Genomic DNA, 13,173 nt, shown 5'->3' with positions numbered 1-13,173 from the left:
CTCTTGTGAAAATGACGAGGCATTCCCACCAGGTGGAGAAGTCCAGGGAAGGCTTCAGGACAGCTGGCATGGCAGGAGGGAAGGCTTGGGAGGCTTGGAGAGAGTCAGTATGGAGGCTTAGGGAAATCACTTGTGTGGAATTCCAGATTTTCTGGATTGTGCAGGTGGGGAAACGGAGGCTCCCGCCAGGGGAGAAACCGCCGAAACCAAGATGTTCCCTAGATTCTGTAAATCTCAGAGGGAGATTCGCATTGCTTGAATCCAAGAGAAGTGAGACACCTTCCGCCCTTGAACCCACGTCTGAACTTAGATTGTCAGTTCTGGCTACCAGCCCAGGTTGGGCTGTGATTTCGCACTTGATGAAATGAAGGCTCAAACCTTGCCTCATCTGGTTGAAAGAGGAAATAGAAAATGAGTTGGATAGACCTAGGAGGGATTTGATGTTTCTTCATTCCCCCTCATCCCACCCTGAAACCCCACATGGGCTAACAGATTTCCAGGATAGGGCCAACAAATTGGCTTTTTCTTCTATTTCCAGAAAACATTCCCAAGTACCAAAGGGGATTTGGTGAAGTCCCTCACGCTGAACACCCCAGAGCCCTAGCCTCTTTTGCCATTTTGCCAGCAATAAACATGGGGCCCAGTTGGTGGAGGTGTAAACTGTGACTAATAGTTTGTCTTTAAAGACCCAAACGGCAACGAATATGCTTCTACTTACATCTTTGGACCCACCTTGTGTGTTTCCAGAATGACAAATGCCGAACCCAAGGCACTGTAATGTTCAGTTTAACAGAGATGGGTGACGTCGTAGCGATGTCGGTGTCCCGCCTACAGGGCTTGTCTTCCTTCACCCTCATCCCCACAGTTTTATCAAGCCCCCCCCCCCACACACACTTTGTCAACTTGAGAGTGAGTTCATTTGTGACACCCTCAAAGGATCTGTAGGCTGTCTTTTTCATTTTGTTTGAAAAAAATGTGCTTATGTTTTTCTAATTCATCCCAGGCCAACCCAGTTCGGTTCCAGCCCAGTTACTGTTGAGTGGATTCTGACTTATGGCATCCACATATGTATGGGAGAAGAAGTGTGTTCTGCAGGGCTTTCAATGACTGGTTTTGGTTTTGGTTTAGAAGGAGATCTCCAGGGCTTTCTTCCGAGATGGCTCAGGGTGGACTCAAACCACTAACCTTTTGGCTGGCAGTTGACGTAGACCAGCAGGCACTTCTTTTGAATGCTTCCAACCCAAACCCAACCTACTGCCATGGAGTTGATTCCGACACACAGTGACCCTGTGTGTAAATCTTCACGAGAGCAGCCTGCCTCATCTTTCTTTCTCAGAGCGGCCGATGGTCTTGAACTTTCCACTTTGTGTTTAGCAGCCTCATATGACATCAGGGATATATATATATATATATATATATATATATATATATATGCCTTGGAATTTTTAAATATCAACGATTATGCCAATTTAAGAAGGTAAGCATGAGTCCAAGTGCCCGTCCTCCGCCCTTGAATCTAATTTTTTTCAGAAGTCATGGCTTTCTGTGATTCTAGGGGTGGATTGTTTAAAGACATCCTGCCCATGTTGGAACAGGGAAGGCGGATGTTTAACACACAAAGCAGACGTGGTGTGTGTGCTATTTTCACCCGTATGGGGAAGCAGCTGGCAGGACTGTGCATGTTGGAAAGATGAAGATCAGACTGGGAGGGGCTGGGACATGTCAGCAGCTGCTCCTTCCCCACACGACGGTGGACAAGTTATACCTCTTCCTTGTGCCTTCAGATGCGTTCTCCACCCCCCTACCCCCCATCATGGGAGCCCTGGTGGCTTAGTGGCTAGGCACTGGATGGCTAACCACAAGTTTAGTGGTTTGAATCCACCAGCAGCCCTGAGGGGGAGAGAGGAGGCTTTCTGCTCCTGTAAAGACTTACTGTCTTGGGAGCCCCGAGGGGCCGTTCTATCTACCTCTGTTCTGTAGGGTCGCTATAGGTTGGCATCGTCTCAATGTCCGTGAGTTTGGTTTGGGGTGTGGTTTGCTCATCAGCCTCATCCAGGTCTTCATCCTCAAGGCCCTGGATCCCCACCCCAGCCTCTTCACCTCCACAGTGACCAGAAAAGAGCTTTCTAAACAGAAATTCGAACCCATCCCCTCTCCAGCTCAAAGACCGTCTATGGCTCCCTACTGCCAGAGGCTAAAACACCAAGTCTTTACCATGGTATCAGCAGACCTTCCCAACCTCACCTGCCGGCCCTGCTGACTCTTTTCTCCCTGATGTGTAGCATCCTTCCTTTTACCCGGGACCCTTCTGCCTACCAAGGACATCCCCCTACTCCTCCCAGACGTTTGACCCAGCAGCTGCTGAAAGACAGGGCTCTGGATTTCAGCTCTCCCCTGGTGGTGCAGTGGGTCCACAATGATCTGCTAACCACAAGGCCAGCAATTTGAAACCACCAGCCACTCTGATTTTTCTATGGTCTTGGGATCATAGGGGGGCAGTTCTACTCTGTCCTGTAGGGTCACTAGGAGCTGCGGTGAGTTTGGTATGGTGGCCTAGTGGGTTTCACAGTGAGCTGTTCACCACAAGGTCATCAGTTCGAGCCTACCAGCCACTCTGGGGAAGAAGGATGAGGCTGTCTGTTCCTATGAAGATGTGACGTTTTGGAAACCCAGAGGGGGAGTACTCCTCTGTCCTATAGGGTTGTTATGAATCTGAATCAACTGGATGGCAGATAATTAGATTTTCCATGTGGGCATTTCTGCCTCGTGCTAGCTGTGAGGTCTTGGGAAAGCCTCCTACCTTCTCTGAAGCTTCAGTCTTTTCGTCTCTCCAAGGGGTTTTGCTACGGCGCCCACCTCAGGGGGCTGTGCTGTAGACTCAATGAGATGAGGCATACAAAGTGCTCAGAATGGAGCCTGGCAATTCCCATGGTTGTTCACCTCTGTATCTTGTCCTCGCCTTCATTTGGCTTTTGTTACGTCTACTCACTTTTCTTCACCCAGAGTCACCACCAACCTCCCTGTCCCTGGTAAGCGCTTCACCGTTAACCTAAAGGTTGGCAGTTCAAAACCACCAGCCACCCTGCAGGTGAAAAAAATGAGGCAGTCTGCTTCCGTAAAGAGGGACAGTCTCGGAGACACGGCGGGAAAGTTTTGTTTTGTCTGACAGGGTCAGTAGGAGTTGGAACCAGCTCGACGGGTGGTGGGTTTATGAACCGAAAGTAAGGTTGATGGTTCGAGCCACCCGGCAGTGCCATGGACGAATGGCCTGGCAACCTGCCTCCAGTAAGTTCACAGCCCAGAAAACCCAAGGAGGGCAGCGCTGCTCCGACACCACAGGGTTGCCAGGGGTCAGAATTGGCTTGAATGCAGATGACAGCTGGACCACAGGACCACATGCAGGGGGGGTGGGGGGCGCTGCAGTATGAAGAGGAACCCCTGGTGGCTCTGGGGACCTGCACAGTCCCTGATGGCAGCCACTAGCCACATATGAGGAGCCCAAGTGGTGAGGTAGTTGGCTCTACGTGGCCTGCTACCCACAAGATCCACGGTAGACCCACCAACCTCCCACTCCAAGGGAGAAAGGCGAGGCTCTCTGTTTCCGTAAAGACCGGCAGTCTCAGAAACCCACAGAGGGGCTTCAACACTGTCCGATGCGGTCACTACAAATCGAAATGGATTTGATGCCAGTGAGACTTTGTTGATGTTGTTCTTGCTTGAGTTACCTCCTAAGGAGCCTCAAGAAGCTTGTGGGAAAATGGAATCAGAACGTAAATGGATTCTTGTCCACGAGCCTTCTGTTGCCACCCCCCACCCCCCATCCTTCCTCACTGCCACCGAGTCGATGCTGGCTCAGAAAGACCCTAGAGGGCAGGGGAAATGGCCCCTGTGGGTTTCCCAGACTTAGACTCTTTACGGGAGTAGAAAGCCTCATCTCCCTCCCCCTCGGAGCAACTGGTGGTTTTGAACGGCTGACCTTGTGGGTCACAGCCCAACGTGCAGCCACATCACCACCAGAGCTCCTTTGTCCACTTGTCTGGCTCTTTTGGGGTTTCATTTCCATGACATATGAGGGCAAGCTCCGTATCTCAGCAGCTCCTGTGGCTGGCAGTCACCTGTTGGGACAGGGATGCCCTGGACCATTCCCTCCATTGCAGGACGTCCTGCTGAGCAGCAAGGCATTTCTCACTGCAGAGGGTTCTCCTGACGTTCCCTCCTAGGATGATCTCTCTTATAAATACCACCTTGTCATCGCAATTGGTTTATTTCTCTCTCCTTGTAGGCCCCGGGTACTGCAAATAGTTTACCTGTGACTTTAAAAAAATCATTTTATTGGGGGCTTGTACAGCTCTGATCACCATCCATCCATCCATCCACCGTGTCAAGCATGTTTGGACATTTGTTGCCAGCACCATTCTCAAAACATCTTTCTACTTGAGCCCTTGGGATCAGCTCCTCATTCTTCTCCCCCTTCCCTCATGAACCTTTGGAAATTTATATTTGATAATTATTCTTTTTGCATGTCTTACACTGACCGATGTCTCCTTTCACCCAGTTTTATGTTGTCCACCCCCCCTGAGAAAGGGTTATAGGGAGATCACTGTGATCAGTTCCCGCTTTCTCCCCGACCTTCCCCTTCCCCTCCTGGTATGACTACTCTCGTGATCGGTCCTGGGGGAGCAGGGCGCGGTATCTGTCCTGGATTCCCTGTGTTTCCAGCTCTTATCTGTACCCGTGAACACGCTCTAGTCTAGCGGGATTTGTAAGGTAGAATTGGGGTCATGATAGTGGTGGTGGGGGGGGAAAGCATTACAGATCTAAAGGAAAGTTGTATGTTTTATCGGTGCTACACTGTACCCTGCCCGTGGCTTTTATTAATTTTTAAAATTAATAAATCATTTTATTGGGGCTCATACAACTCTTATCACAAGCCATACATACATCAATCAAGCAAAGCACCCTTATACATTCGTTGACCTCATCATTCTCGAAATTCGCCTTCCACTTGGGTTCCTTGGAGCTGCCCGTGACTCTGGCGGCGTGTTGGGTTTACCCATCAGGCTGGTAACCACAAGATCAACCATTTGAAACCACTAGTTGCTCCACAGGAAACAGGACGGAGCTTTCTACTTCTGTAAAGATGTACAGTTCTATTCTGTCTGATAGGGTCGCCTCAACTTGCTAGTAGTGAGTTTGGGGCATCACCTGTTGGTAACTCCAGACGGTCAGCTGTACTCCTCTGTGGGGGAAAGGTGAGGCTTTCTACTCCCGTTCCAGGCTCAGAGACCCATAGGGCAGCTCTACCCTGTCCTACCGGCTCACCATGAGTGGGAATTGACCCCAGGACAGTGACTTGGGTGTGTTTAGGGAGTCCAGGTGGCCTACTGGGTTCATCTGCGCTGGGCTGCTGACGACAAGGTCACCGTCAAAATCACCAGCTTCTCCAAAGGAGAAGTAAAGAGTTACCATCTCGGAAATCCACAGGGGCAGTTCTACCCTATCCTAGAGGGTCCCTGTAAGTCGGAATCGACCCGATGTCAGTGAGTTTCTTTTGCTTCTTTTTAAAAACTAACCGAAGTGTTGGTGGCCCGAACCTGCCTAGGGGTGCACCGGCAGAAAGGCCTGGTGGTCTGTTTCCATAAAGATTCCAGCCAAGAGAACCCTCTGAAGTTCAGCCCCCCTCTGTCACCCACCCCCCACCCCCACCCCCACTCAGTTTCACGTGGGAAGGCGGGAGCTCGAATCTACTGAGTGGCTGCTAATCCCAATAGACCAGACTCACTGCCATCGAGTTGATGCTGACTCCCGGCGACTATCTCACCGGATACAGGGCCGAGCTGCCCCTGTGGGTTTCTGAAACTAACTCTGGACCGGGGTGGGGGTTGGGGTGGGGTGGGGTGGTGGGGGGGGTGGTGGTGGTGGTGGCGGGTGTAGGGAGTTGCATCCTTTTCTTCTTGGAGCAGGGTGATTAGCCACCACCTGGGCTCCTTCTGATGGGTTTGACTCGGAGGGTTTAACCTCTGGGAGGGCGGGGCCAGCAATGCCTTGGCCAATCCTGAGCCAGATCACAGTTAAGCATCTCAGAATGGGGAAGACCTGCGGTGGTCCAGTGGATTCCCAGCCCCCACCGCCCGCCCCCTGCCTCCAATGGATGTCAGTGTAGCACTGGTCTCTGTTGGGATTTCAGCGGCTGTGTTTTTTTTTATCAGAAGAGTTAGCCAAACCTTTCCTCTGAGGGTCCCTCTGTGAATTTCTAGCCCAGTGGTTCTCAACTATTTCTACCTAAGTTGATGGGCGACATCGATCCCATACATCGATCAGAGTGCATGGTGAGACATCGTCAACTGCTGTGCCCTGTGGTCATAATCCCTTATGTCAGCGGTTCTCAACCTTCCTCAGGCCGCCACCCTTTCATGCAGTTCCTCATGTGGCGGTGACCCTCCCAACCATAACATTATTTTCGTTGCTACTTCATCATTGTCATTTTGCTACTGTCATGAATGTGGCAATCCCTGTGAAAGGGTTGATCGACCCCCAAAGGGTTGTGACCCACAGGTTGAGAACCACACCTCTAGCCGTTCTTTCCCCGGCCAATTGCATTTGGCTGCTTGCACCCCCACATGCCCCAAACCTCACAGCCATCGAGGCAATTCTGACTCATGGTAGGACAGGGTTGAACTGCCGCTGTGGGTTTCTGAGACAGACCCTGGACATGTTCCTTCGACTCCTATGGTTTTTAAAGGGCAAGAACACCTTCTTTGGCTCTACGTTCAAGAACAAAGGCGGATGTGTATAAGATGCTTCCTCTCAAAGCTTCCTCCCTGCGCTCTCCCTCTCCTCCCCGTTACCTGTGTCTTTCTGAGAGGAGGAATCCACCATGCACATGCACACGCACATGCACACAGGGTTCACGTGCGCACCCCCACATGCACCCACACGCGTGCACACACACACACACACACTCGATGCTTCATTTCTCTCTACTTCTGAGCTTTCCACACTGTTCTGCCTCTTGTTTTTCTCCACTTCCCACTAAGGCTCGGAACTCTTTCTTCATCAGTCCCTTGAAGAAGTTCCTCATTTTTAAAAAAAGTGTAGTAGTCAGCTGCTCTGGGGACAGGCCCCTTGACTCATGGGTGGCCGACAGAACAACATGCCAAGTGCTCTTGAACCACCCCCTGGATCCGTGGCAGGGTAGACCACTGTGACCCCATGAGACAGTCGTGGGTGGATTTTCCCAAGGCCACGGCCAGGCCTTTCTCCCTAGTCCGTCTTAGTCAGGAAAGTCCTCTGCATCTGTAAGGCTTCACTGAAGGGGTGGGTGGCATTTGGGCATGGGTGGGTGTGGGAGGTTGGGGTGGGGAAGGGGACCATCAGGCAATGAACCGGTGCCCACTGGCTGGGCCTTTGGGCTGGGCCTGATTTTTGTTGGATGGGGTGTGACTTATCTGCGGCAGGCAACTCCAAAATATTGCCACCAGCAGTTTCTTTTCCTGCACTGGTGAAATCAGTGAGAAGCCCCCCTCCCCCCCTCCCCCCCCCTGTGAGCTCATGCCAGCTGGTGAGAGAGCGTTCCTGGATGAAAGCTCCCCTTTTGGGGTCTGAGTCATCCTGCAGCCAGCAGGCAGCGGGCAGCTTGCCAAACCAACAGAGGCACACGCTAGCCTCATAGGGGGAGGGGACACCCAGAGAAGGAGCCCTGCGGGTGCAGTTGGGTTGCTAGCCACCAGGTCAGCAGTTCGAACCCACCGGCAGCTCCATCAGAGAAAGAAGAGGCTTCTCTGATCCCATAAAGATGTACAGTCTTGGAAGCCTGTAGGGGTTGCTCTGCTTTGTCCTATAGGGTCTCTGTGGGTCAGAATCGACTCCATGACATGCTTTTTTTCATTGTTCTTTTTCTGAGAAGGACGGGAAGGAGCCCTAGTGACATAGTAGTGGGTTACACATTGGTGTGTTGACCGCAAAGTCAGGGGTTCGAATCCACCAGTCCCTCTTCAGCACCATGTAGAGTTACAGCCTTGGAAACCCTTGGAAGCAGTTCTACCCTGTCCTGTGGGGTGGCTATGGGTCAGAATCAGCCCGATGGAGGTTGGTTTCAAGAGTAGTGGGAAGCAGCTTCGGTGACACCGTGGCTGAGCGCTCTAGTGTTAATGCAAAGCTCAGCGGTTCGAACCCCCAGCTGCCCTGTGGGAGAAACACGTAGTGATCGACTTCCGTCAAGATGTCCATCTTGGAAACCCTCGGTGGGCAGCTCAACTCTCTCACATCAGTTCCCTGTGACTCAAAAGTAACTCTATGGTAATGAGGTTCTTTTGTTTTTCAAACAAAACTGGCTTGAACCCACCCAGGGGGGCTTGAAAGAGCTGGGAATACTATCCTAAATATCAACTGCTCCACCCCACCCCAAATAAGCCACTGTCCTCAAGCTGATTCTGATTCCCAGCGACCCTATAGGACAGGGAATAACTGCCCCGTGGGGTGCTGAGACTTTAAATCTTTAGGGGAGCAGAACGCCTCACCTTTCTCCCTCAGCGTGGCTGGTGGGCTTGATCCGCTGACCTTGAGACTCGAAGCTCAGTACAAAACCCACCGCTCCACCTAGACACCTCCCCCTCATCACAACAGCCTTGGACGCCCAGGGAGACCGCTCTTTTCTGCCACGTGGGGTCGTGGTGTCGAAACTGACTCGATGAAGATGGGTTCGTTTCCCCTTCTTTCTTCTTTGGGAAAGTTGGTGGTTTGAAGCCTGGCCGTGGCTTCTCCGAGAAGCCCCGGCATCGCAGTGGGTTACATTGGGCGGCTGACCATGAGATCAGAAGTTTGAAACTGCCAGCCGCTCCGTGGGAGAATGGTGAGGCTTTCTACTTCCATAGAGTTCCAAAGGAAACCTTCTAAACTCACTGCCGTCGAGGCCATGCCAACGCACCGTGTCCCTAAAGGACAGGGTAGGGACTGCCTCTGTGGGTCTCTGAGACTGTTACTCTTTTTTTTTTTAAAATACTTTTACTGGGGCTTTTACATCTCTCATCACAACCCATGCGTTCCTCCAGTGTGTCAAGCACATTTGCACATATGCCGCCATCATCATTTTCAAAGCATTCTCTTCCCACTTGAGCCCCTGATATCAGCTCCCCATTTCTTGCCCCTCCCTCCCCTGCCCACCCTCCCTCACGAGCCTTTGATAAGTTATAGAGTACTTTCTCATATCTTACATCATCCTCCGCTGCCCCTCACCCACTTTTCCATTATTCGACCCCCTGGGAGGGGGTTCTAGATTGATCCTTGTGATCGGTTCCCCTTTTCTCCCCCCACCCTCCCCTAATCCTCCTGGTATCCCTACTCTCCTTGTTGGCCCTGAGGGGTTTATCTATCCTGGATTCCCTGTGTTTAATGGGCTCTGTCTGTAGCAGTGTGCATTCTCTGGTCTAATCCAATTTGTAAGGTAGAATTGAGGTCATGATAGTGGGGGGAAGGACCAGAGAACTAGAGGAAAGTTGTGTTTCATTGGTGCTATACTGCACCCTGACTGGCTCATCCAAACTCTAATTTTTATTTTTTTAATTTAAACATTTTATTAGGGACTCATACAACACATCAATTGTGTAAAGCACATCTGTGCATTCTTTGCCCTCATCATTTTCAAAGCATTTGCTCTCCACTTAAGCCCTTTGCATCAGGTCTGCTTCTCCCTCCCTTATGAGCCCTTGATAATTTGTAAATTATTATTTTGTCATATCTTGCCCTGTCCGACGTCTCCCTTCACTCCCTTTTCTGTTGTCCGTCCCCCAGGCAGACTCTAACTTTTTATGGGAGTAGAAAGTCTCATATTTCCCCCACGGAGCGGCTGGTGGATTTGAACCTCGGACCTTGTGGTTAGCATCCCAACGCCTAATCATGACACCACCAGAGCGAGAGTCTCAGAAGCCCACAGGGGCAGCTCTACCCTGTCCTATAGGGTCACTGTGAGTCTGAAAGGACTCTAAGGTAGTGAGTTTGGTTTTGGGTTTGAGTGGCTCTGTGAGACCTGGTGACAGCACCCCCCGCGCCTCCCCCCTCCCCGAAGCTGACATCCCACGGGGCCGTTCTACACTGTCTCCATAGGGTCTCAAAATTGATGCCAGGGCACCTCTCAACAACCGTGAGGCACAGAGCCCTCCCTAAGCAGGGTTTAGAGTCCAATTGCTCGGCACTGATTGGTTAACGGCTGGAGCAAGGCTAGCCGGGCAGTCCCAGGATAATGGGGCGGGGAGTCAGGATGCCCCATTGCAGGTCCTGGGTGGATGGGTGGGGGTTATTCACTAATGGAAACATTTCCCAAGCCTCCCCCTTTCCATTTTGAAAACATTTCACATGTGGAAGATCTGCAAGAATGACACCCCCCCACCCAATCACCCCCTTACCATGTACCCTTCACCCCATCTCCAAACTCAACCCATTGCCATCGGGACCAGGCGACCCAGTGTGTCCCTGTAGCTCCACAGGGCTCTCCTGCTGGGACTTGTCAAGAACAGCTCACCAGGCCTTTCCTCCTAGGTACCTAGGGGATCAGCTGCCCAGGGTTCCACCGTCCACACCTGCGAGGGCCTCCTGACACATAGTAGGTTCATGGGAACCATGGGTTCTCCTTTAGTCTGATTCGCCTGGGGCCTGTGTGTGCAAACCTGAAACCTGTTCGTCAAGCTCTCTCCAAGCTCACATGCGTCCCTGATGACCACCTGCGGGCCAAGCACAGTGGTGACCACCTGCCTCCATGGGTGGGAGGCAAGAAAGGGGTGACAGCCATGGTGGCGGAGCCAACGGGTTGATAAGAACTCAGCTGGTTGGCGATCTGAAGCAGACCTGTCAGCCGTTGGTCATAGCCACCGACCAGCCTGAACGGGCCAGAGGCCACAGCATCTTGGTTGACCAGTTGCCATGGAGGTGATTCTAACTCGCTGCAGCAGCAGCGGGTCCAGCTGTTTGGGGGTTACGGGGTTTTGTGTGGTTTCGTTTGGTGTTGGCGTGACCACGGTGGCTGCTCTTGAGCTCTGGCCGTCCCCGTGTCCAGGGAGGTGTTGTGACAGGTCCCCAACCCAAGTGTCCCTGGACTCATCCCCTGTCTGCTTTTCTGAACCCCCCTCCCCAGGAGTTCATGAACACGAGCTCCGAGGATTACAGCAATTACAACTGCACAGCTGACGATTGCTTCGGTGACAATGAGATTACTGTGGATGGGAATTCCCTCAAGCCTCAGATTCCCCCTCTGGATGTGGCTGCGCTGGTCATCTTCGCCCTTGTCTTCCTGGTGGGGGTACCGGGCAATGGCTTGGTGATCTGGGTGACAGGGTCCGAGGTCAGGCGGGCCATCAACGCCATTTGGTTCCTCAACCTGGCAGTGGCCGACTTCCTCTCCTGCCTGGCGCTGCCTATAATCTTCCTCTCCAAGGTCTGGGACAACCACTGGCCCTTTGGCCAGGCCGCCTGCAAGGTGGTCCCTTCCCTCATCCTGCTCAACATGTACGCCAGCATCCTGCTCCTTGCCACCATCAGCGCCGACCGTTTCCTGCTGGTCTTCAATCCCATCTGGTGTCAGAACATGCGCCGGCCTAGCCTGGCCTGGATGGCGTGTGGAGCCGCCTGGGTCATGGCCCTGCTCCTGACCATCCCTTCCTTCCTGTACCGGTGCATCCACAAGGACCACTATCCCCTCAAGACCACGTGCACCATCAACTATGGGAGAAACAATCACACGGAGGTGGCAGTGGCCAGTGTCCGGCTGGTTGTGGGCTTCCTGTGGCCACTCATCACCCTCTCCGTCTGCTACACCTTCCTGCTGCTGCGCACCTGGAGGCGCAAGGCCACGCGCTCCGCCAAGACCCTGAAGGTGGTGGTGGCCGTGGTCAGCAGCTTCTTTGTCTTCTGGCTGCCCTACCAGATCACCGGCATGCTCTTGGCTTTGCACGAGAGCAAATCCTCCACCTTCAAACTCGTCCTGAGGGTTGATGCGCTGACCATCTCCCTGGCTTACGTCAACTGCTGTATCAACCCCATCATCTACGTGGCCGCCGGCAGGGGCTTCCAGACCTTGTGTCGCAAATCCTTCCGTGCCATGATTCGCAATGTGCTAACGGAGGAGTCGGTGAGCAAGGAGAGCAAGAGTACGCATGCCTCCATGGTGCACACGATGTCGGAGAAGACTGACGCGGTGTAAGGGGATGCCGGCCAGCCACCTGGGGCGCCGTCTTCCTTCGGACACGGCCCTGGGTGCGCTCGGTGGCCTTGCTTGGACCCACGCTCTCTCTCAGCCCCAGATTGATCCAGACTTCTTCCCGGCGAATTCAGCTCATCTTCTTTGCTTCCAAGATTAACCCCTTCTTCCAGGGTCCCCCAAGGAGCGAGCCCTGGTCAGGCAAGAGTTAGCTGCTCAGCCGCTAACCGAAACATTGGGAGGTGGGGTGGGGTTCCAGCCCACCCCGAGGCTCCGAGGAAGAAAGATTTGGTGACCTGCCATGTCCAGAGGACAACCCAAGTAACCCTCAGGAGCAGTTCTGCTGGGTCCTACTGGGTCGCTAGGAATTGACATCCACTCTATGCCTCTTGGGAGCCACAGTGGACAGCCAATGTTCCTTTCCCCTGGAGGCTCCCTGATGCCTTCTGTCAACATATCTGTCTCTGTCAATGCCTTTGTTTTATAGGCCTGTCATACCTATCGAGAACTCATGCATATAGAGATGTTTCACAACAACAATTCCAAAAATCCGGTGCATTTTTTTAAATTTTAGGTTCTATACCCCAGGGACTTCATCACTATTGTAAGGTAGATTCAGTGATGGAAAGAAAGAGAGAGCAAGAAGGCAAAGATAGGAAACAGTGTCTAAGGTTTATTTCAGGGCTCCTGGCTGAGGTTCATGGGTCCCTAAATTGGGGCCAGAGAAGTCGCGCCACCCGGGAGGGAGGTGAAGACTTTTATAGCCCGGGTCTGGGGGGAGGGAGTAGCTGGGGAATTGTCCACTGCAACTTTGTTGTCTGCAGGTCCAGAGCTAAGCAACAATGTTCAAAGTTAACTGTGATGGTTAGTCTTTTGCACCTGGGCCTGAAGGCCACCGAAGGGGGGTGGGGTGCGCGCTGGCTTCTCATAGTGTCTTTGAAATGTCTCCAGCTCTCTTCGCCTGCCTGCCTGCCCTGCTAACTCCA

The 13,173-nt window shown here is 52.6% G+C and overlaps 1 protein-coding gene across 1 annotated transcript; it reads left to right on the top strand.

Moving 5' to 3' along the window:
- The first annotated feature begins 11,131 nt into the window (after positions 1-11,131).
- On the top strand, positions 11,132-12,884 carry C5AR1 (complement C5a receptor 1). The gene has a single exon (XM_075536604.1). The coding sequence runs from the start codon at positions 11,132-11,134 to the stop codon at positions 12,188-12,190; it is 1,059 nt and encodes a 352-aa protein (XP_075392719.1). The 3' UTR covers positions 12,191-12,884.
- Positions 12,885-13,173: the final 289 nt, after the last annotated feature.

This window comes from Tenrec ecaudatus, chromosome 18 (genome assembly GCF_050624435.1).
Source record: "Tenrec ecaudatus isolate mTenEca1 chromosome 18, mTenEca1.hap1, whole genome shotgun sequence".
NCBI lineage: Eukaryota > Metazoa > Chordata > Mammalia > Afrosoricida > Tenrecidae > Tenrec > Tenrec ecaudatus.
The sequence above is the reverse complement of the archived record's forward strand: the minus strand, read 5'-3'. Positions and strand labels throughout refer to the sequence as shown.